Source organism: Nicrophorus vespilloides, unplaced genomic scaffold (genome assembly GCF_001412225.1).
Source record: "Nicrophorus vespilloides isolate i.1.1-1 unplaced genomic scaffold, Nicve_v1.0, whole genome shotgun sequence".
NCBI classification, from domain to species: Eukaryota; Metazoa; Arthropoda; class Insecta; order Coleoptera; family Silphidae; genus Nicrophorus; species Nicrophorus vespilloides.
In genome coordinates, this window is record NW_017096383.1 from 125,792 (window position 1) to 148,938 (window position 23,147).

The 23,147-nt window shown below is 30.6% G+C and overlaps 1 protein-coding gene across 6 annotated transcripts; it reads left to right on the forward strand.

Annotated features, from left to right (window-relative positions):
• The first annotated feature begins 66 nt into the window (after positions 1–66).
• Positions 67–23,141, forward strand: LOC108556883 (choline-phosphate cytidylyltransferase A). Of its 6 annotated transcripts, none has more exons than XM_017913180.1 (4): positions 67–529; positions 796–917; positions 17,911–18,136; positions 18,242–19,506. In XM_017913180.1, the coding sequence occupies exons 1-4, from the start codon at positions 523–525 to the stop codon at positions 18,928–18,930; spliced, it is 1,044 nt and encodes a 347-aa protein (XP_017768669.1). In that variant the 5' UTR covers positions 67–522; the 3' UTR covers positions 18,931–19,506. The 6 variants fall into 6 exon arrangements, with proteins under 6 accessions (XP_017768669.1, XP_017768668.1, XP_017768671.1 ...); XM_017913179.1 differs by lacking the exons at positions 17,911–18,136; positions 18,242–19,506 and adding exons at positions 20,796–21,018; positions 22,301–23,141 and having other exon boundaries at positions 118–529; XM_017913182.1 differs by lacking the exons at positions 67–529; positions 796–917; positions 17,911–18,136; positions 18,242–19,506 and adding exons at positions 13,513–13,621; positions 20,796–21,018; positions 22,301–23,141.
• Positions 23,142–23,147: the final 6 nt, after the last annotated feature.

Here is a 23,147-nt window from a genome sequence, read left to right on the forward strand (position 1 = left end):
TCGCCACGTGACCGACGCCGCCAGATGGAGCTGTCCTCCGAAAACAATCGATCTTTTGAATGTTTGTAGAGGGGGCGGTGCTCTCCCGAATCGAATTAGGATCGTCGAAAAGGGAATAAAAATCGTGACGAAGATGACGGTATTGGGTTCAAATAACGTTAGAAATTTGTTCTGCATGAAGAGGGTCGTTGTTTGGTAGACCGATTGTATCTTGAATGGGATACCTAAGCCGAAATTCGAAGAAATACAAACCTATTGTTGGTAGGGAAAGACCGGGTTGGGAAAGGTGGAGAAGGGGCGCACCGGCGTTCGGCCTCATTCCATTTCGAACTGCTCCGAAAGCCGGTAGCAGGGTCTAAGAACTCTCGTGCTTTTCAGTTCTTCTTAGTTGTCCATCCGATCTTTTAACATTCAAGACCAATAAAGAGTAAATAAACGCGCGCGAGATCTTTTCGTTTCGTGTTTTTTCACCCAGTGTTGTTCAGTTCTTGAGTGGTGCTTCTTCCGTTGAATCACCGAAGGATGTTGGGTAAGCATCATTGACTTTGTGGTGCTTCTATTTTTGTTTTGTATGAATTGGTTCTTCACCTGCCGCCTCCGCAATCTGCATAGATGGTGATCTAAATTTAGATGAATCTGTGTGTAAACTTTTCGATATTCTAAATAGATTGGAGGGGTGAAGAGATAGGATTTTGATAGAGCGAGAGAAAGGCTGTGAAAGGTTGAGAGAGCGAATAGTGTGTGTGTGTCTGTGCGTTACACCTCATCAGCACTTATAGGTTATGTCTGTAACAGATTTGCAAACTACTACGAGGCCGCCAACGAAACACAGCACAGCCACGATGTCAAGGAAAAGGACGAGGAGCAGATCCGAAGACAACATCTACGGACAATCCAAAATCCAATCCCTCAACCTGGTGAGTGTCATAACCTAGAAACACCCCCTAAAAATGGTGCTTTCTATCTGCTGTTTTATATAAATATATAAATGTGTCTGTCTGTCTGGTGTGTGTACATGCATCTGGTGCCATATGCCAATTTGGACGACTCGGCTGGATTGTACAATGTGTATACTAGAGAAAATATAAATATATAAAAAAAAGGCTGTGCTCTATTTCGCTCCCAAACGCTGACGTGCCGTTGCTTCGTTTTATAATAAACTCTATGTAAAAATAAAACTGTTCCATAATTTTCAAAACGATTAGCATACAATCAAAATCGTATACGTAAGTTACGGATTTGCATCGTCATTTTAAAAGAATCATACTGTACAGTCATATCAACATATGCACTCATAACATCTGACATACTTCAAGTAACGTCAGTATCGACGATCCTGTAAATATGTCATAGGTGCTTTGTTTTTGGCATTTGGGTGAATTGGGTCGATGTTGGGCGTAACTCATTATAATTGATGCAACACGGCATCTATTAAAGAATGCAATTATTAATTTAATTAAGGTGTTAACTGATCTAATTATAATCCAACGTAACAGCAGCTTTTTTTTTTGATGTGATTGAAAAATGTAAACAAAACGATATGGAAATTCGAAACTCGAGATGCCAGGTGTTCTGTGCAAACATTGTAAACGCTCCCAGACGGTCTGACCATAAGAAAAGCCGACAAGTAAAAGTTGCAGACATTCCACGGCTTTTAAACATCGGTCGTCTCTATGGTTTCGTGTCGATGAAAATCAATTGCGACGTCAAGACTCGTAAGATAATCACCATGGCAACTTTGCATTGTTTGCATGGTAACCATTTTATTATTTGCACATATATTTTCTTTAAATTATTTGCTCAAATATTGCGAATTCCATTTAATCCTTTACTGAAACGTCTTTCGATGACCAGGAAATACGTATTAAAACATGTTTATTTCATACAAATTGCTGATTTATTAGGTTCGAAAAAGTTATCAACAAATTTGTAAGCATTTCTTTTACTTTTTTTATTTATTGATTATGATTTTACATCAACACATGTTTTATCACGAAAGGAACGGTTTTTTTTTGCAATTTTTATATAATATAACAAATGATAATACTTTTTATTGTCATGTAAACAAATTTGTATGAAAATTAAAATTTTGATTAGTATTTCATTTTTTATTTGCTATTAAATATATCGACAACATATGCAATTATTGTTAATAAATGATAATTATTATTGTTTGTCATGACAACTAACATTAGTCCTTGCATTGTTTACTTTTCACTGCATTAAAGCAACAATATATAATTACTGAAATGTCAATGTAAGATGAAAAACACATGTAATAGAAAAACAATTTACAAGAAGAAGATAACTAATTTCATGTATTCTTTCACGTGGTTATTGTGATTGAAATATATCGTTTTTGTACTGATGTTATCTAACGGTGTTTGTATAAACTATAGATATTACGTATATTGTGTATCCATTATTTGTTATCTGGATTATCTCATGTGTGTGTAGTCGTTTTCGCGTAATCGTACGGCCGATGAAATGTCCTTCGTTTTCTCTAGCTTTTTTTATTCCTCGTATTATCCGTAATAATTGCAGACGTTTACTTCATTGCGTCGGCTTTCGATCCGGTTTTTTCATTCGAAAGTAAAAATGCACGTCATGTATCAAGTAGAAGATGAAATAATACAGGTGTTAAAATATTATAATATTAACTGTAATAGAATGTTATGTCATAAAATATAAGAGAAGAAAGAGAATTAATTTTAATCAAACAAAGAAGAACTTTGAGTATTTATATAAAATTTGATGTATTTATATAAAAAACTAAAGAACTAAACAATTGATTAAAATTTTTAAATAATTAATAAGTATCATTATAATTCTTGTAAAAATATTATAAAAACTATAAGGAAACAAACCTTAAAGCAGCATTGATAACTAGAAAATACAAATCCTAACCTATTTACTTAGCTAAAAGGAGATGAAAAACAGGGTCAATCGATGAGTGAAGTCAACGGTCGGAAGGGGCAGTTTTCTCTTGAGGATAATATCATTTCTCGTTGGATCATGGAGTAAACATAACTCGTGTTTGCCAACAAACTTCGCCAAAGATTCTTTGCGCTTCCAAAGCAAGATCAAACGAAACGAAATGTTTGATGTTTTATTTAACATTAGTAATCAAAATCTCATATCTATTCGAAATACATTGACTAAAGAAAACTAAAAGTATAATATTTTATCGAAGAAATAGTTTTCGTTTTGTGTTGTGATTAATAATGCATTAGTTCTCATTTCACGAATTCCCAATTTACGAAAATAATTTTCAGATTACAAATATACGATTTAATTAATGTATTATGTAAATGTGTAGTCTCACTTTAGGAAAGAACTAATTTATTTATTTACGAAAGTACAAATTGATTTGTAAAAGCATGTTTTTACTTTATGAATTACCGATTTACGAAAATATTAATTTATTTTGTAAAATCATATTCTCACTTAACGCATTTCTAATTTATTAAAGTACGAATTAATTTCGTAAAGGCGAGTTCTCACTTCACGAATTCAACAAATTTATTTTGCATTACGAATTCTCGATTTACTAAAGTACAAATTTATTTTTTAATGGCATGTTTTCACTTTACGAATTCCCAATTTACTAAAGCACTAATTCATTTCATAAACTCGTATATTTCACTTTACGTTTTCCATATTTATTAAAGAACAAATTTACAAAATAACAAATTAATTTTAAAAGGCTTTATATTTATACAATCACTATTTTTACGTTTTTTTGTATCTATTTAGTCTCGATTTGTCCGGATTATGCGAGTTATTTCTGTACACAATATTAAAATTTGTGAAAAACGTAATAAAATGCGAATTGTCGAGACAATTTTATGCAAAAAGGTAAATGTCCTTATGTTTCATTAACTACGGTCGTTACATTTGCATTTTCGCTGGGCGAGGAGAAAGAAAAGAAACGTGCATAAATAAATGCATGAATCAGCCAAAACGAATGAAAAAAAAGTAACGAAGAAGTGAATACTCGGTGGGTTTATGTAACTGCACGCGAATCGAGCACGTGTAACGGGCTTATATATATTTTTTGTAGAACATGTCCATTCGAAATCGACATTGCGTAAAACTAATTATTACAAAAGGTTTTAATTAACGGTATTAAAAAAATAATGAAAGAAAATGTAATTTCGTAGATAATCTTCTGTTGTTTCGTGTTGTTTACGTACACGATTATTTATTTCTAAAAAAATCAATCTTATTGCTCTTTCATTGTGACTATCTTATAAAACATTAATGTTTCTGTTGATTTTTATTAAATTCAAAACATTAGAAATTGTAGAGTTTTAATCTTATAAAGTTTATTGATTCAACTCCGCATCTGGCCTGTATTATCATATAAACATTAATGTTTATGTTGCATTTTTTTTTATTTCAAAACATTAGGAAATAAGAATTGTAGAGTATGAATCTTACATAGTTTATTGATTCAACTTCGCATTTGGCCAGTCAACAATTTGAAATAGATGTGACGCATGTGTATGTACAGTGTTTAATGCGCCATTAGATTATGTTTGTGCTGCGAACACAAAACCACTGATACACATTTTGTGCGAGTGATGAAAATAACGTTAAGTTATTAACAACATTACTCATACCATAATATAGAAATTTTCTGGATTTTATTACAGTTTTTTTTTTAAATATTGTTAAATTTGATCTATAAATACATATTTAATACGATACGATAAAACCGATACTTTTAGTCAATTATATCATTCTCAGCATTAGTTATATGATAATATGTTTTTTTTTAAATTTATTTATTTTACAATTAAATATTATAAAATTCATACTGATATTTAATGTAGGAATGCATCTTCACACTTAACTACATTACGAAATGATGATGATGTAACTGAAGAATTATTTATAATAGACGTGGTTGTTAAGAAATTGCGTATATTTCTATTTTTGTAAGAATAATGAAGTACTATTTTTTTCTTCTTGTGTTGAAACCTATTTCCGGATGTAGTCTCGGGCTGTAAACTCATTAGTTATGTTCGGTGGATGATCGAAAAGGTCACGAGATAATGTCTTTCTGCGTGTCGTCGTCCGTCCTTATCACGTCTACGGAGATAGAAAAGTTCGGATTGGGGATACCTTTCGATGTCTATTTTTAAACATTATTTCCATTATCAAAAAATGTTATTATTTTAAACGAAATACATACACACGCCTGACGGATTTAGAACAGGATACTCACTCAATTCACTAACTCTCCTCTCACAATAGTCATTCAATCGGGCAATCATTGAAAATCGCGTGATACGTTCAATAAGTCTCCACTGCGGTTCGGCCAACCGTTGTTCATTATCCAAGTTTAGATTTGAATGATTTAAGCAAAAATAATTTTTCAACTTTTTAGTCGCAATCAATTGTTTATATTATTAATTTGTCGAGGCTTTGAAGCAAAGTGACAGCTGTCATTTAGCTTAAAGCAAGGTAACAGCTGTCATTTAGCTTAAAGCAAGGTGACAGCTGTCATTTCATGACCCATTAAAAGTTTGACAGGACGCATAGGTTGAGAACTTCTGTTTTTAGATCATCGTATATTTAAAAATTCTTTGTAATCTATTTTGTAAAATTTAAAATTTATCAATAATTTATAATAGAAAATAATTCAAATTTCTCAAAATAGAAGAATCTTTTTCGTAATTTTGTATTTTAACTTAATCAAGTATTTTTTTGCATTAAAAGCAACGTACACACTATTTTAGATAAATGACAATGTATTTATTTTGTAATAGATTAGTTTAATAATTGAATATATACCAGTGTTTCTCTACAAAAAAAAACTTTGATATTGCTTGAGGTAAACAGTTTTTTCATTATCGACTAATTTTACCAAAAAAAGAAACGTACACACTATTATAGAATGTTTCAAATTAAAGGGTGTTCCAAAATTAACGCAATGTTTGAATTTGCCGCCATTTCTGCAGTAAAGTGTTGGCAACTTCCCAAAAAAAACAATTTGACAATTTATTGCTCAAATGGCGGCTAATTCAAATCGTGCGTTTTAGGACACCCTTTATATTTATTTAAACTAAAATTGTAATGCTATGGTTTTCATATCTTAAAAGATTTTGAATAGTAAAATTTATTTTTGTAGCTTGTTCGGAGCGTTCATTAATGTATTAAAACAGCGTTTCTCAACCTTTTTGTTGCGCGACCAAACATATTTGTTTGTAGTTCAATTGCTAAGTGTATTTCATCACTTTCACTTTGACACAAAGTGACAGCTGTCATTTCACGACTCAGTAAAAATGTAACTTAATAGGCTAACTAAAAATACATTTTGTTATAACATTTTTTTTTCTTCATAAATATGAGAATTCCATATTTTTAATAAATGTTAGATAATCACTACAGTTTATTAACTTCCCAATTGTTTATAGTTAGGAGTATTTCACAATTTCGTCACTTTGACGTAAGGTGACAGCTGTCGTTTAGATACCTCTTAAGAAAAATAACTCGACCTAACACTCTATTAAAATATATTTGGACTAAAATACATTTTGTTATAATATAACACTTCTTTCCTTCATAAATATGGGAATTCCATATTTTAATAAATAACTAAAGTTTATTAACTTCCCAATTGTTTTTAGTTACAGATAAAAATAGAGTATTTCATTAGATCCTAACTTTGACGCAAGGTGACAGCTGTCATTTAAAGACCCATTAAAAAATATCACTCGACCAAAATTTTGTGTTAAGAAACGCCAAGTTTTGTTTGCTCTATATAAATATGGAAATTCCATAACAAAATGATAAAAGTTGCAGATGTAATTATTTGTGGTAATTCCAAGTACTCAAATAAATAAACTTCGTCAATCCAACGTAATTATTGTTGTTTATTCATTAATTAATTTTGCTTTCATAATAATCACTTTAAAGTCTTAAAATAAGCAGACGAAATGAAAACATTTTAAAACTTTTTACTCGAAATATATTTGACATTGAAAAATGTTTATATTGTTAAAAAGGTTAATTAAACATTCTTGATTTTGTTTATATTGAATTTTATGATTGAAAGATTTTTAGGTTATGTAATAATAAATTACTATTCAATCAAATTAATTTATATGAAACAGTTATTATATTTCATTATTCATATTTCATTTTTTTTTTGTAATATTTTGTGTTCATTAGTTATGAAATCACTAAATTATTCAATCACTTAAAATAACATTTTTTATTTTATTTTTTTGGATTTCCGTTATTAATATTTATTTATAATTTGTAATCAAGTAACAACAATGTACATAGCTAGTTAATTATATATTTTTTTAATTTTGTTAATGATTTGGATATGCTTTATAAGCTTATATTTTTGACTTAAAACTGTTACTAAATCCAATATAAAGTTACATAATTCTTTTCCATATTACCAATTTACAACTTCTAAAATATGTACTGTAAGTTGTATAATAATGACGTTTGGATTAATTCTTCTTATTTTTAGCTTTCTTTCTATTTTTATGTCACTGCCAATTATTCATGTCGAATTTGCGATTCAAGCTTAAATTTTCGCTCCGTCTGACGCAGACTGAATCGATGAGGTAACTAAAACCACTTTAGAAAGCAGTCCAAAGTGCGATACATTGATTACTCATCGAATAAAACTGTAATTTAAATATAACAACTTCAATTTTTTCACTCACTTGAAACTTACAATCAAATGATAGTTTATTTTTGTCTCATTAAAAAAAAAACTTTTTGTTCAGTTACGCACACATTCCAGTGCGTATATCGATTTTATAATTCGATTAGGTCGTCGAACTATTTTGGTTGTCCACCGAATGTCAAGGCTGCCTACGCTCGGTCGAACATCGATTTTGGATATGCCAAAAATATTGTTTCTTGTTTTTTTTTCTTCTAATTGTAATTGATGACGTTCGTTCGTACGCCTTGACCAAAAAATAGATTCATGTGAAAATACATTCAAGGCTACTTTACTTCCAGTAATTGTAAGGTTTATAATTGTGCTCATACACATTTTTTTATGTGTAAAAAGTAAACGACCTTCATTCAATATACTTGTACTTTTTATTTAGCATCTTTAGAAAAATTATATAATATTCAAGGACACGAAGTATAAAGATCTTGAAATAGTTTATGTTGTAAAGAATAGTTATGGTTTTAATATTGTACTTCAAAACTATATCTAAAATTATTTTTTTTATTATAATATTTAAGAATAATTAGACAATTATTTCATATTTAAAATAACAAATTATCAAAAACTTTATTAAATAGTTTCAATGTTCTTAATGTAATTTAATTTCAACCAGAACTGAACCGAAATTTGTTGACAAACCGAAACCAAATCTGGAACGATAAACATTTACTTGGAAGGTAACCGTAAACCGGAACGAAATTAAGTTCGGTTCGATTCTCTGCTTACCATACTTTATCATGGTTTTCACTTTTATATATGTTAAATTATATCTCCTTGTAAAAAGTTTAGAGAGTTTAGAATTTTCTTCATAACTCCGGGAGTTTGTAAGTCGGGGATACCTGTATTAATAACTGTTGCTTTGTGGTTTTCCCAATGTTTAAAAAAAGAAATACCAAAAATTTTGTTATGAATTTTATGTTGTAGATATTAATTTGTATACTTTTGATACCATCGTAGATAACTAGAATCTATAAACTATCTTGATTTATCAATACGTATCTGTTTGATACAATAATCGTGACTAATAAGTGAAAGCAGACAAAACCTTCGAAATCATAAGTATATTACGTACTAAATACTCATAACATTGATATGTTTGAACTTCACATTTTTTTTTGTTGCAAAAAATTTGAAAATTCAATATAGATTTATATACATGACAATTAACCGAAATATTTGAATATTACCTAAAAAGAAATAACATTTAGACTTTGAAATCATTTGCAGAATGATCATCACTCATCAGATAAAAGTTACTTTTTTCAATCATTTTAATATTATTATAATCAAACTTAAATGTTTGCTTACAAATTTCCTATGAAAACAAAACAATTAAAATCATAAAATAGTGGTTCTTCTATTTATACTTCAAAAACTAATCAAATTATTAATTATTATTTATTGAAGAAAAAAACTTAAGATTAGTTAAATAATTATAGAACGTAATATAATGTTTGTTGTTTGTGATTTATATATATAAAAAAAATAGACGTGTGTATGTTATTTTGATAATCAATTTTTAGATTAGATTTGTCAAACATGTGAGATTCACTTTGTAAATATTATTTTTTACGCCTTAATCAATGTAAGTTTGAAATAATAATAGTTTTAATGCATTACAGAATGATTTTTTTTTTAATTTTATATATTTCAGTTGTCGTATTTCTAATTAGTAATATTTTCTTATAATAAATACATGACGTGCTACTATTACAGTAATATTACTTGACAGTTGGTTAGTTGACACCTGTCACTTAAATTATCAAGTACCTGTCAAGTCAGTTTTCAAATAATTGTAAAGTTGAAAGTAGTTCAGTAACAAGTTATACTTAATAGACGTTTTGAGGTTGAAAAACTTATGATAAATCCTTTGCAATAAGATAGAAAAGTGAACTCAAAATGAGTTTGTGAAGATTTGATTGACAGAATTAAAACAGAGATGAACTAAAACTTTTATGAGTTTTTCTACTGCTCAAGTGAATGCAAGAAGTCTTGGTAATATAGCAAAGAAAGAATAACTAAATATAAAATCTAGGAGAGATTTATAATCGTCGGTTGGCAGAGCACGTTGCAATATGGTCTTGCATTCCGCTGTTTTCTATTTCAGCCATTGGCCCAATTTTCGAATTCATTAACACCACTTGTTTTCGGTTTCCTACTCTATTATGAGCATATGAATTTTTGGCGTCCTCGCCAAGAAATTTCGAAAAGATTATTTAAACAAAGAAAGAGAGAGAGAAGACAATATAAAATGCACCGAGGCAACTGCAGATCGACCGCCGGAAATAGAATTATGCAACAAGCGCGAAAAAGAAAACGGAAATTTTTGTTTCCTATATTTGCTACATGATATAAAGTTAATTGTAATACTGCGCGCGCTTTCTGAAACGTTAATTTCTTTAATTGTCGTTCCATGGTTCAATTTTTTTACGTTACGAAATTTCGGTATATGCAACCAAATATACACAATGCATTGAACTTGATCATAGGTTTTGTATTAATTATTTTATTGTTATTATTCATGTCATGTTGCTCAGACACAAATGTTGTTATATCTTATGTCAAAGTTTGAAATAATTTATTACATAATCTCTATGGTACATAGAACATATGTAATGAAGTAAAAGAAAGTGAACTATGCAGCAATACCTCGTATAGTGCGGTTAATAATTTACTGAGCTGTTTGAAACCGCACTAACCAAGGACGCATAAAAATAAACAGCACAAAACTAGACTTGACTACATGGAATGAAAAGAATATATAAGTATAATTTTTTTTAAATTTATTTATTTTTACTCAATTCCGGACTATAGTGAACAAAAACTGATGGACACTATGCGAGTTATTGCTGTATTTGAATATGTACCCAAAATATAGTTTATTAGTCACGTCCTGTGAAGATTAGACTAGATAAATCAATACCCTTAGAATATATTTATTGTTTTATATATATCGAATAATACAGTTAAACGGATGTGACAAACTTGTCCATTTTTTATACAAATGTGTGAAGCAATCGATTTCAACGTTTTTAGGTGTTTCGTGTCGTTTCATTCATCTATGTTTGACAATGGGAATTGTTTCACTATCTAAAAATTATCGTATTTTTTGCACAAAAAGAAATATCCCCCGTTTATATCATCTTATATATAAGTATAAAACATTGAAACATTGATCGCATTTATTTGTGCATCATTTAGTGAAGTGAAAATGGTTATAACAAAAATCATATGATAATGATTGAATCTTTCGCGAATGAATCAGTAATACCTTAGTATTATAATATATTTATGATTATTATTATTTTTTACATATTTTTTTTGTGTATCAACGAATTTATTAAAAAAATAATTTATGTTAACAAACTGAAACTTTTTACTTCTTAATTAGTTCTTTCGAATAATTATTTTGTGTAACAAATGTACAAGTTATTACTATTAATATAATGTATACATTCATATAAGTACACCAGGGGTTGTTGACACATGAAAATACGATAAATACATATGTTTTGTTGTCGAACGAGGAAGGATTATAGAAGATGATGTAATCTAATCAAAGTTTTAAAATATATTCATTGAACGAGTCATTCCTTCAATAAATGATTCATACTAATTTAATATCTTCATTTGCATGCTGATAGAATAGAAAGAAATAACTGCTTTTTTTTGTAAATTTAAATATCAGAGAAATTAACTTCGAATGTTTTGTCTGCTCGCCGGAAATAATTTAGTAAAAGAAGCCTGTAGAAAAGTGGAAGGTCGATGTCACATGAAGGCAGGTCAGGATTTACGAGCACGTATTTTATATATATATATTTTCTATTCAATCTAAATTGGATTACGTTTCCATTTAAACTAATAAGAAGTAACTACAATTGCGACAACGAGTTTATTTAAAGATTGACAGTGAGTAAATATTTACTCTAATTGCTCCGTGAAGCAGAGAGGAGAGAGAAAAAATGTTTATTAAAGAAATTTAATTAAACAGAAAATATTCGTTTGATGTTTATATTTAGAATTAAGGACACGCAATATCTGTAGCTCAATTCAGTGTGGACACATTTGACGTTTCTGCCTAATACGTAATTTCAAGTGTATAATACATATACAATTATTTGCAGTCAAAATATTAACATTTTATGTACAGACAACATTTTATGTCATCTGTCATCATTTGACACATGGTGACAGATGACATTTCGCGAAAAAAAATTACGCAACCCATAGGTTGAGAAACGCTGGTTTATAATGTTCACTTTATGTTCTGTTTAATATTTCTTTATTCAATTTGAAATTTTACATACATTTCATTTGTGATGACATTAATGCAAAAAGTCCAGTTTCTTTCATTTATTTTTTAAATTTAAATTTTGCACTTTTTTTTTATAGAACTAATTTATATTTTAGTACAACTTTAATTGTACATTTATTAATATACAAATTAGTTATAATCAAAATAAAGTAATAATTTTTCTTTCAGGAATTTACGTGAAGAAATAAACTTTGCTATTGATTTCATTTGTTACCGCGCAATTTATATTTGACACACAATTTTACATTGACTGAAGTTTCTTAAGTGTGTTAAAAGGTTACATTAGTAGCAATTGATTCTGGATTTGACGTGTATGACATTTTATTATGTAACTGTAATAATAGTGTAATGATAATCGAATCGAAATTGTATAATGAAAACGTAGCAAAATACACAAAATGACAATTTGAGCTCAATGTTAGTCAAATTTTGACTAATTTTCATCAAAATAATCTTATCATTTGTTACAAAATTTGTATGATATAAATATACAATGTAAGTGTTAGGAAATATTAGAAAAATCATCTATAATGAATTATCATAATTGTCACTGTCAAATTATATTTATATCATAAAATGTTTATTTGTTTCCAATCAATCTAAAATTTGAGATTGATGAAAGTTTTCGAATAACCTTACAAAAATAAATCGATAATAATTGGGATGTTATTAAATGTCCATTGATTCTAAAAAAAATTTAGTATTAAAAACGTAATTTTTGAAAATTTTGCCAGGTTTTTGAAATATCTGAAGCTCCTCGTTTTGGTGCAAAAAATATTTTAGTAAGTAAATGTAAAAGTTATGTTAATCATTAAAAATGAAGGACGTAAAAGTAATGAATTCAAATTTTTATCTGGATTACAAAACTGTTGTTTCGTGAAAATGATTAAATTAAAAAATTAAACTAATGTTTATGTAATAAAACAATGAATTTGACAATTAAATAAAAATTGAAGACACACGTTGGTCGCCATGGGTAAATTCAAACTAAAACACTCTGTATAACTACATATTTTTTTTAACCATTTCGAAACTGGATTATTGTTAAATATTTGTAGAAGCAATTAGACTCTTACTGTTGATACGTACCGGTTAATATCGATGGATGAAATATTCCATCGCGTGTCTCGTCCATCTCACCATCTTTTCCCCCTTTGAATAATTCAGCGATGTTTTGATCAATCAATGAGCTTTTTCAATTCGAGCGGGAAACACAAACTATTCGAAATTAATTTCACAACACAACTACTAAGCTAACAAACCAAAAAATAAATATTAATAACGCATTATGTTTTATGCATGAAACTGAAGTGATAATACGTTTGATAACAACTTACACGTTTGTATTTCACGTATATACAGTCCTGTATGTTCGAGTATATAACGCAGGACGGCAGCGCCGGCAGTCTGACAACGATCGTGACAACCTAATGACGTTCGCGTTCCGCAACTTCAAAACCAACAATCCTCCGTTGTGAAATTGTTTATTTATTTCAGTTTTGTTTTAAATCTATTTTTAAATTTATAAAGTTTAAGTTTAATCAACGTTCGTTGTGAGAGTAGAAATAATGAAAGCAATATTTTACCAGCTGGAAGTAAGTACGGTGTTCGAAGTGATCGTTCATTGTCATTATTTCGAAAGATGTTTTAATAACTACAATCCGCAAGTATCAGTTTGCTTATTTTGCACCACATGACCCATGTTGCGTAATCTAACGATTAATGATTTTATATATTTCAGCATTGAAGTTGACATAATTCAACATCAAATTTGGAAAATTGAAATCAATGTTTATTTAATGACATAACAATAGAATTAATGTTTTTATCTTCGTTAATAATACAATTTTACAATAACCTATGTTAAACGTCAAAACAGCAATTTTTGTTTTGATTAACACAAAACAAATGCTAATTTGTGGTTTCGTTATCACATGCGAGAGATTAATAAGAAATCGTTTAAACTTTTCTTTCATGCTACTTGATTTCATTATTTTAAGTAGTTTATAGAGACAAATAGACAGAAAAGTTTATTAAAACCTTTTGTGAATAAAAAAATACATGTTTTCTGTGTATTTAATCTAAAATTTGATTTCAGATTTCATTTCAAAAAAAAATTATTCATTGACATTTTTTGTCGCTTTGGCTCTTAATTATAAATAATTATATTTTGTATTAGTTAGAAAATGTAATCTTTTATACTTTTCAATTTAATTAGTTTTAGAAATACTGCAGTATTATGCAATAAAAACATAATGTGCTTCGGAAATGCAAATTATTATGAGAAATGAAATAATTGTTCATTATGATTCAGTATTTTTCATTATCTATTTCCGCTTTTATTTTATATGCGAATGCAAGTTTTCTAAATTTTTGTTAATAACAACATTTTATCATTGCTTTTCTCCCAAAGCAAAATAAATTATTTAACAATTAGTTTATTTTTAAATTTATATTCACTATAAATTTAATGTCAACATAACGAACTTTGACCTATCCACATTAAACTACAATATGATTGTAAACGTATAGAAACCGGAAGTTCGATTAAGCTATTCATGACCTGACCTAATTCATTCACAATACAAGAATATTGAAATCACGCAATCCATGGCCAAGTTTTTTTTTCTTCTTTAATTAGTATCGATTTAGTGTAGATTTCTAAATTCTAGTGAATCCGAAAAGATTTTCATACCACAACGGTGCGATTTCATCTAAATCCACACATTACTGTTTAGTTTAGTGGCAAATCTCCGATAACGTTGTTTGAATGAAATCCGCGAATATCGCAAAGTTTATTTTTTCCCGTTATCTGCGTCCTCTATCTCTACACATTACATAAAATCATTTCAGTATTACTCAGTAAAAAAAATCGCCTGATTTGTTCAAAGTATTATCGATATAATTTTATTTTTCTATAATGATTTTCAACTGTTTCTAAAACAAAAATTTCGTAGATTTACGTGTAAAATAATATAATAATTATTTTTATTTTAAAATTTTTGAACGAGATGAATTAATTTATTTGCGTTTTTTTTTGTTTGTTATTGCAATTTTTTCTATTCAAAACGGAAACTACATTGTTTCATTCTTATCGGCGAAATAAGTTTTTAGAAATAAAACTTTAATAGTAAACAATAAATGTTTTGAAACAAAAGAAAACCTATTAACAAATAATTATGCTTTTCATTGCGGAGAAATGCGATATATTTTTGACATCGATTGTTCGAAATACGTTAAGTTTCTTTGCGAATGCAGTATTATTCACTAATTATCTCCACGAGCTCTCACTCACGTCTCGTCTCTTATCAATATTGCATCACAGCAATTACGTTATTTTTTTTATTATTATAAGATGGTTACGTTCAATCTCTGGCAAGATACAATCTTGTTCAAATAAAATCTCAAGGCTTTTTTTTCCTTAAAAATACGCTTTTAAAAGAATATTTTTATGAAAAAAAATAAGAATGCAAGTTTTCTAAATTTTTGTCAATAACAACATTTTATCAATGCTTTTCTCCCAAAGCAAAAGAAATTATTTGACAATTATAAATTTAATGTCAACATAACGATCTCTGACCTATCCACATTAAACTACAATATGATTGTAAACTGAATAAGAGAAAAAAAGATATATTTCTTAAATTTGAAGCAAAACGTTGAATACAATTTGTTGGGATACTGACCTGTTCTTGATAGAAGTGATTTAATGAGTTAACTTAGATATTGAATAATGTTTGGTATTACAAAACGTATCTTTCAACATATTTTATCATACATCTTTAAATTATTTTAATCCTCTATCATTAATAATTCAATATTCAAATTTATTAATGCCGTGCTTCTGATTAAACCTAACAAATTTGTTATTTTTTTATCTTTACATTTATGTATCTGCTATAGTTTATATAACATGTTTTAATTAGTTTTTGTGATTACTAATTACATTTTCGTGCAAATTCTGTTTCATCCGATCCTGAATCCGGTCGTTATCTTGCCTTGATAAACGTCCAACATACATTTTTGTTTTCGGCTAGAAATTCACTTTGCGCATCGTTTCGCGCAAAATTGTTTTCGCGATTTTATCAAGTGCAATTGGGTCAAATGCAGTTGCGAAACGCGAACCAAAGTCAAGGTCACGTCGCTATCATGAAAAACCTCTACACCTTCGGTCTTCAAATTCGATTGCGCAATTGTAACACGTTGAACCTTAGTTCTTCGATTACGTCCTGTTCCGAAGCAGACTGACCTCATCTCATGTTTGACCATAAATTATTTAGATAACTTATTAAAATGTGTATGCGGACTGACGGATGACTCACGATTCATTCATTCTTAACAGCCTGATAGTGTGGACCGAGCTGCTGTGTTAAAAAGTGTGCGTTACATAAGTTTCCTTGTGATGGCAACGCATTGAGGTAGAGCAGAACATAAAAGAAGTTTATTAGAACGTTTTTTTATGTTTGTTATGCAACATGATTATCAAGGAGGTAACGTGCTGTGTACTAGTTTCATTCATTTCACATGACTCTGAAATTCGTTCTTTTTCGTTTTTAAATAAATAAAAGGTACGAACGTTCGGTTTGGATTTTCGTCCAACGAATCGATACTTCTGTCGACGAATGCAAAGAAATCGCAGTGGAAACAACACCATGGCCATGAAATTAGTTCATCGATTTTCCGTGGCATGAATAATTTCCGGCGTTTTAAATAGATTGCTGCTAATGGAAAATTCGTTTAATGAAAACATTAGTAAATTAAAATAAAATCATTTATAAATAATTGTTTGCATTTGGAATAATCATCAAATTATTCAATATGTAAACTAATAATTTTGTCATTTTTGAATACAAATAACAAATCGACAAATCTCGTTTGTAATTAATAAATAAATATTTTTTTTAAAGTTGTGTACACACTATGCGATTTGTGGTTTGGTATGTGACAGATTATTTAATTTGATTGTTATGGGAAATTTCAACGTCAATTTATTAAATTTTTGTGACATTATTTTCAAGTTGGTAGAATTTTAAACAAATAATATTAACGTATTTTTGTTACTATTAGCAACAGAACCAAACTATTATTTGAAGTTGGTACACTTGTTAAAAACAAATGTATAAACTAAATTTACAATAGATTGTTGATTTAACTATTGTTATAACAAAAAACAGAATTGTTCTTGTAATGAGAATAAAATGTGTTATGTTACTTGAGCACAAATTGGATGCATTCGGAATGGAGTGCCTGCCGAGTCGTATAGTTGATAAACAATTAGCGAGGACTGTACTAGTTAAAGTACAGTGGGCGTTAATGGGTTAAGCATTCTGCATGCTATTATAGAATCCAATTAAAACGCAACGACATCATTAGTGTTTCATTGTTATAGTTAGTTATTTGGTTGTTTTATCGGAACGTTTTGAAATCGAAAGAAAGAACGTGCAGTAAACAACAAACACCAATGAATTACTAATTGCGTCTTGATGATTAATTTAATAAATTAATTAAAGGTGTGAAAAAAGTGCATTATTTTGTAAATCCTCTTTTATTTTGAGGACGTGCGACGAAGGGAAATGCATTTAAAGCGAAGGTAAAGTATGGGTATACCGTACAGATGTATATTTTTATTTATTTATTAGCACACTATTGTAGTTTTCTTATTTGCTTCTTCTTTTATTGCTTCTTGCGTTATTTCTTGTATATTTTGTTTATGGCGAAAACCATACAAAAGTCATTAGAAATGAAGAATGTATGCGATTTTTGTTTTGTTTTGGTATGTGCTGCTTGTTGTGTATTATTTTCGCTTGTATCTTTCTATTGTGTTTTTAATATGTTTGTATCTTGCACTAGTGGTAGAGTATGTCTAATGTAGATTTTATTCTAGTCTTTCTGCGATGCAGCGCTGTTTAGTGAGGACGAAGGGGCGAGAAAGAATTTGGAGCAATGCGATTACAGCATTAAAATAACGAAAGAGATGGCGGAGCGCGGGGAATCCCCGCGCCCGATCAGAGTCTATGCGGACGGGGCTTTTGACCTGTTCCATCAGGGCCATGCAAGAATCCTCTTGCAAGCCAAAAACTGCTTTCCCAACGTCTATCTCATCGTCGGAGGTAAATCCAAGATTTCCCCAGTTCCTTTCAGCACAAAATAATTAAATAAAATACAGAACAAATAGAAACTAATGAGGAATGAGTTTAAACGTACTTTATTTGTAGTGTGCAGTGACAAGACGTTGCATAGACTGAAGGGACGTACCGTCATGGACGAGGAGGAACGTTACAATGCGGTCAGACACTGCAGATACGTTGATGAGGTGTTAAGGGACGCGCCCTGGGAACACAGCGAGGCGTTCATCGCTGCCCACAAAATCGATTTCGTCGCCCACGACGACATCCCTTATCCCAGTGAAGACACTGAAGACATTTATGCGCCGCTGAAGAAGAAGGGCATGTTCATAGCCACTCAAAGAACGGAGGGTGTCTCCACCTCCGACATCGTAGCGCGTATTGTCCGTCACTACGACGTCTACGCCCGCAGGAATTTAGCCAGGGGTTACTCCGCAAAGGAACTGAACATCTCCTATCTGAGGGAGAAGAAGTTCAAATTTCAGAATAAAATGGAGTCGCTCAAAGATAAGAGCAAGGAATTGCTGGGGAGCATCGGTGAGAGGAAGGACGATATCATCAACAAGTGGGAGGAGAAGAGCAAAGAGTTCATCGACAATTTCCTGATGCTCTTCGGAAGGAACAGGAATAAATTGAAGAGCATTCTGACCGGATCGCGTTCCCGGATCATGAATGCTATAACACCGCCCGGATCGCCGAGCCGCTCCTACGATGATGAGGATGATGATAGCGATAACGAAATCATCATAGAGCCTCCAAGTAAAATTAGACTCACATAAATAAACGAAAACAATCACAACAATAAGAGGGAAAACATATTCATATTTTTAGATGATCATTTGTTTTCAATAAGTTTCATAGGTTTTCTTTAGTTTTCTCTCTTACAAGTACAGTTTTTACTATATATCATATACTTCCTCTCTAATTTTATTTTTGGTCGCCGGTACTTATTGATTAAGGTACTTATTTTTTAATTTTAAAATTCAACGAAAAAAAACTTTCAAGAAATCTTTTGAATTCATTTTTTTACCTATTTTGACATAATTGCGTTACTTACCGAGTGCATTTTTTTAAATCATCGAGACTGACTCTTTAGCCTCATACTCAATCTTATAACGTTATGTTGTACATAACGCTGATTTCACAATCGAAGACTGAAGCTTATCAAGCGTTTATTTGGATGCATATACAAATCTTGCGTAACATATCTTCTCTTCTTTACGCATTCTTCACATGTTTTTTTCTCTCATGTATGAATGTTACACACAGCCATAACAAGCGATTTGTATGTAAGCAAGGGATGAATATTAATTGTTGCATTTTATCTATTTTACACATATTCTATGCTTTTTTTTAGATTTGTTGTTTTTTATATACTTGATTGTTTTGATTTTTAATATTTTATCGTTTTATTCGTTTGTTACTTAAGGAAATTATAACTATTTATAACCATTTTGAAGTTTTATTTTTAAAACCTGCATTGACCTATTTATGTATATTTAACGACTGTTTAACTTCTTGTTAAATATGTTAAACTTTGATTGCATATAAACAATAATCGTGTTATTATTTGTAATTTTCAATTTATGAGTCAACTGTGACCTTAAAATTAAATTACATTTCGGAGGATATGTTCTAATTAGCGAATCATTTGGATTTTAGTATGAAGTATGTTTGTTTTAACTTTAGTTTGTTTAAGTCGGAATAATAGGATCAGCTACAACCGTCACTGCAGATAATGTGTAACAAGTTGTGTGAAACAGAAAATCAGCGATAGATGTTGCTGAAATTGCTGATAGTCTTTATACAACCGTCACAACTTTGAACTTTGATTAACGAATGTTCTTATAATTTTCTCTTAACTGAATAATTAATTTTGTATTTTGATACCGAAATAATTACTCATAGATATTATAATATAATAATATTATATAATAATGAAAATGTTATACTCTTTCTGATCCGTGAATATTGATTATGTAAATTATCTTGATTATAATCCATCTATTGTTTATATAATCAATTAAAATGAATAATTATTATTTTTTAAATATTCTACAAACTTTAAAAGACATTTTAAAGTATCAATATTTATACTGTTTAATTCCCAATTAATACTGATTCGTGTATGCTTTGCAACGTATTACAGTTGGTTAATTTTCGAATTGTATATCAATTGACGTTTCATTGATTATGTCCCATTTATTATTTAATTGCGATTCGTTTAGATCGATGCGAGAACAGAAGTGGTGGATTGTTTCAAGTTAAATCTGTCCCAATTCAATTCTAAATGATCAGTTGCGGCGATATTTAACGACGGAGAGTGGCCTGATGCTTCAATTATTCAATAAGTTGGCTGCCATCAACAAAGGAACGTTCGTAGACGTTCGATCAGACTGAGCGCGCGTCGGGAAAGAAGTTGCAAATCCAAAAAACAAATACATACAAAAATATATACAAAGCACGCCAATCACAAGAAGAAAAAAAAATCAAAACATGGGTTCGTGGTACAGGACGTCTTTGACGGATAATGTAATTAAGACGTTGATGTAACAGTAGAAAGATGCACATTGAAACATGAGTCGATGACAGAAGTTTATGTAATTATTGGTTTCTAATTGTTTGTTTGTTTTTTTCTGTTTAGTCCGTTTGCAGGGAGGCTCCTTTCGATACGGAAGCTGAGGCTGTGAAGACTCGGGAGCAATGCGACTACTCGAAGATCACGTACGAGATGGCGAGGTCAGGGAACACTCATAGACCGGTGAGGGTTTACGCTGATGGCATCTACGATCTTTTCCATCAGGGACATGCGAGGCAGCTGATGCAGGCCAAGAACGTGTTCCCCAATGTCTATCTCATCGTTGGTGGTAAGTTTCAAAGGATTTTATTTTAATATATTTCCTATTAGAATCAGTTAATATCATATTATTTAGTATATGACTTAGAATAGAAATTGGTTGATGTTATGTCATATTTATATATGTTATGCAAAATACAATTTATTTCAGAAACAAGACCACAATAACAAGCATAAAATCATATACATTATACAAACATTTTAACTTGTTTTTTTAAAATTAAAGTATAACATTCTTTTTCATCAATTATTAATACAATCTTGGAAATAGATTATTTGATTTTATATATTTTGTAGATTGGTTGTTTATCTTTTATTTTTTCACTTAGACTGTTTTTGATATGATCTTAGAAGTCTTGAATAATAAAGTGAAACACAAATTTATATAGTCAAATTAATCAAGTAGATGAAAAGTTTTGTTTTCTTTTGAAACTTCCGAATTTACTCAATAAATTTCAAGTTGTTTCTCTTTGTTTATTTAACCTTTCAAAGTCGACGAGTCAACATTTTGATTCGTTATTTTTCTTTATAAATGGATACATAATTTAATAACTTAAAAATAAAAATTGTTCGAGTTTTAAGCAAAAATACGGAAGAAAATTAATTTAACAAGTTTGAAAAGAATGTTCTAAACCTGGAAAAGCACCAATTTATATACGATTTATTATGAAAGGAAAAATAAAGACTGCAAAATATAGCACAGTGATGAGTGAGCATGAAATGAATGTTGTTATTGTTTATTTTGCAAATATCATATATGAAGTTTAATTGAAATCATAAGTATTTGGTTGAGATTGTTTATTTGTAGATGTTGAATAGATGATGTAGATCAGTGGTTTCCAAACTTGATGTTACTACGGCTCCCTCAAAAGTATGTAACCATGGCGCCTCCCCACCCCCCTCTATAGCGTATTACAGCAATATAGATAAGAGCACAGGAATGTATCTATACTTGTTGGATTCCCCCAAACATTCAGCTTTCATATGCATATATTGGATTAATTTTATCTATTATAGTTATCGAGTAAATCAATGAAATGTGAAAACACTGCTTTTTCGAACGTTCTAATTTCAATTTTTCAACTTTGAACGCGTATTACAGCAATATGGATAAGAGCACAGGAATGTATCTATAATTTAGCAGATATTTGGAAAATTTCTCACTGCTACTAATATTCGCGCCTCACCTTAGACTAGTCCACCCCTCCCCATAGAGGCGCGCCTCACAGTTTGGAAAGCGCTGATGTAGATGATGAATTGATAATTAATAAACGTTTTTTTTTTTATTACAGTGTGTAATGATTCTTTGACACATAGTAAAAAGGGTCGCACCGTGATGACGGAGACCGAACGGTACGAAGCCCTGAGGCATTGCCGGTACGTGGACGAGATCATCAGAGACGCTCCGTGGGAGGTGGATGAGACGTACATTGAGAAGCACAAGATCGACTTCATAGCGCACGATGACCTGCCGTACGGAACGGCCGACTGCAATGACATCTACGCCAAGTGGAAGGCGAAGGGCATGTTCGTGCCCACCGAAAGGACGGACGGCGTTTCCACGTCAGATATCGTCGCGCGAATCGTCCGCGATTACGACATCTACGTGAGAAGGAATCTCGCGAGAGGATACTCCGCCAAAGACCTGAACATCTCATATCTCAGCGAAAAGAAGATCCGTCTTCAGAACAAGATGCACGAGCTGAAGGACAAGAGCAAAAAGGTGTTCGGCACGATCGGTGAGAGGCGCGTCGATCTGATCACCAAGTGGGAGGACAAATCGCGCGAGTTCATCGAGAACTTCCTGCTGCTCTTCGGCCGTGAACGTCTCTCGCACATGTGGAACGAGTCCAAGGGGAAGATCCTGAACGCCCTCAGCCCGCCAAGTTCGCCGACTCGCGACGGCAGTCCCTCATCCTCGAGTAACTCCTTGAACGGCGACGACTACGATGATGCGATGTCATCGCCGCCGCGCAAAGCACCACGTTACGACTCGCCGAGTCCCCCGGAGTCATCCCACAATAATCATTACGATGACTATAGTGACGAGGACGATAAATGAAAACTACAAGACAACTTTCCCTTTAGGTAGTCCAATATATAATTATAATACCTATAAACTAAAAAAAAAAAAGGAAG

Bases quoted from the DNA above. Each gene is read 5' to 3' on its own strand.
- LOC108556883 (XM_017913179.1), top strand. The intron at 918-20,795 runs GTGAGTGTCATA...TTTTCTGTTTAG, and splicing joins AAATCCAATCCCTCAACCTG to TCCGTTTGCAGGGAGGCTCC. The intron at 21,019-22,300 runs GTAAGTTTCAAA...TTTTTATTACAG, and splicing joins TGTCTATCTCATCGTTGGTG to TGTGTAATGATTCTTTGACA.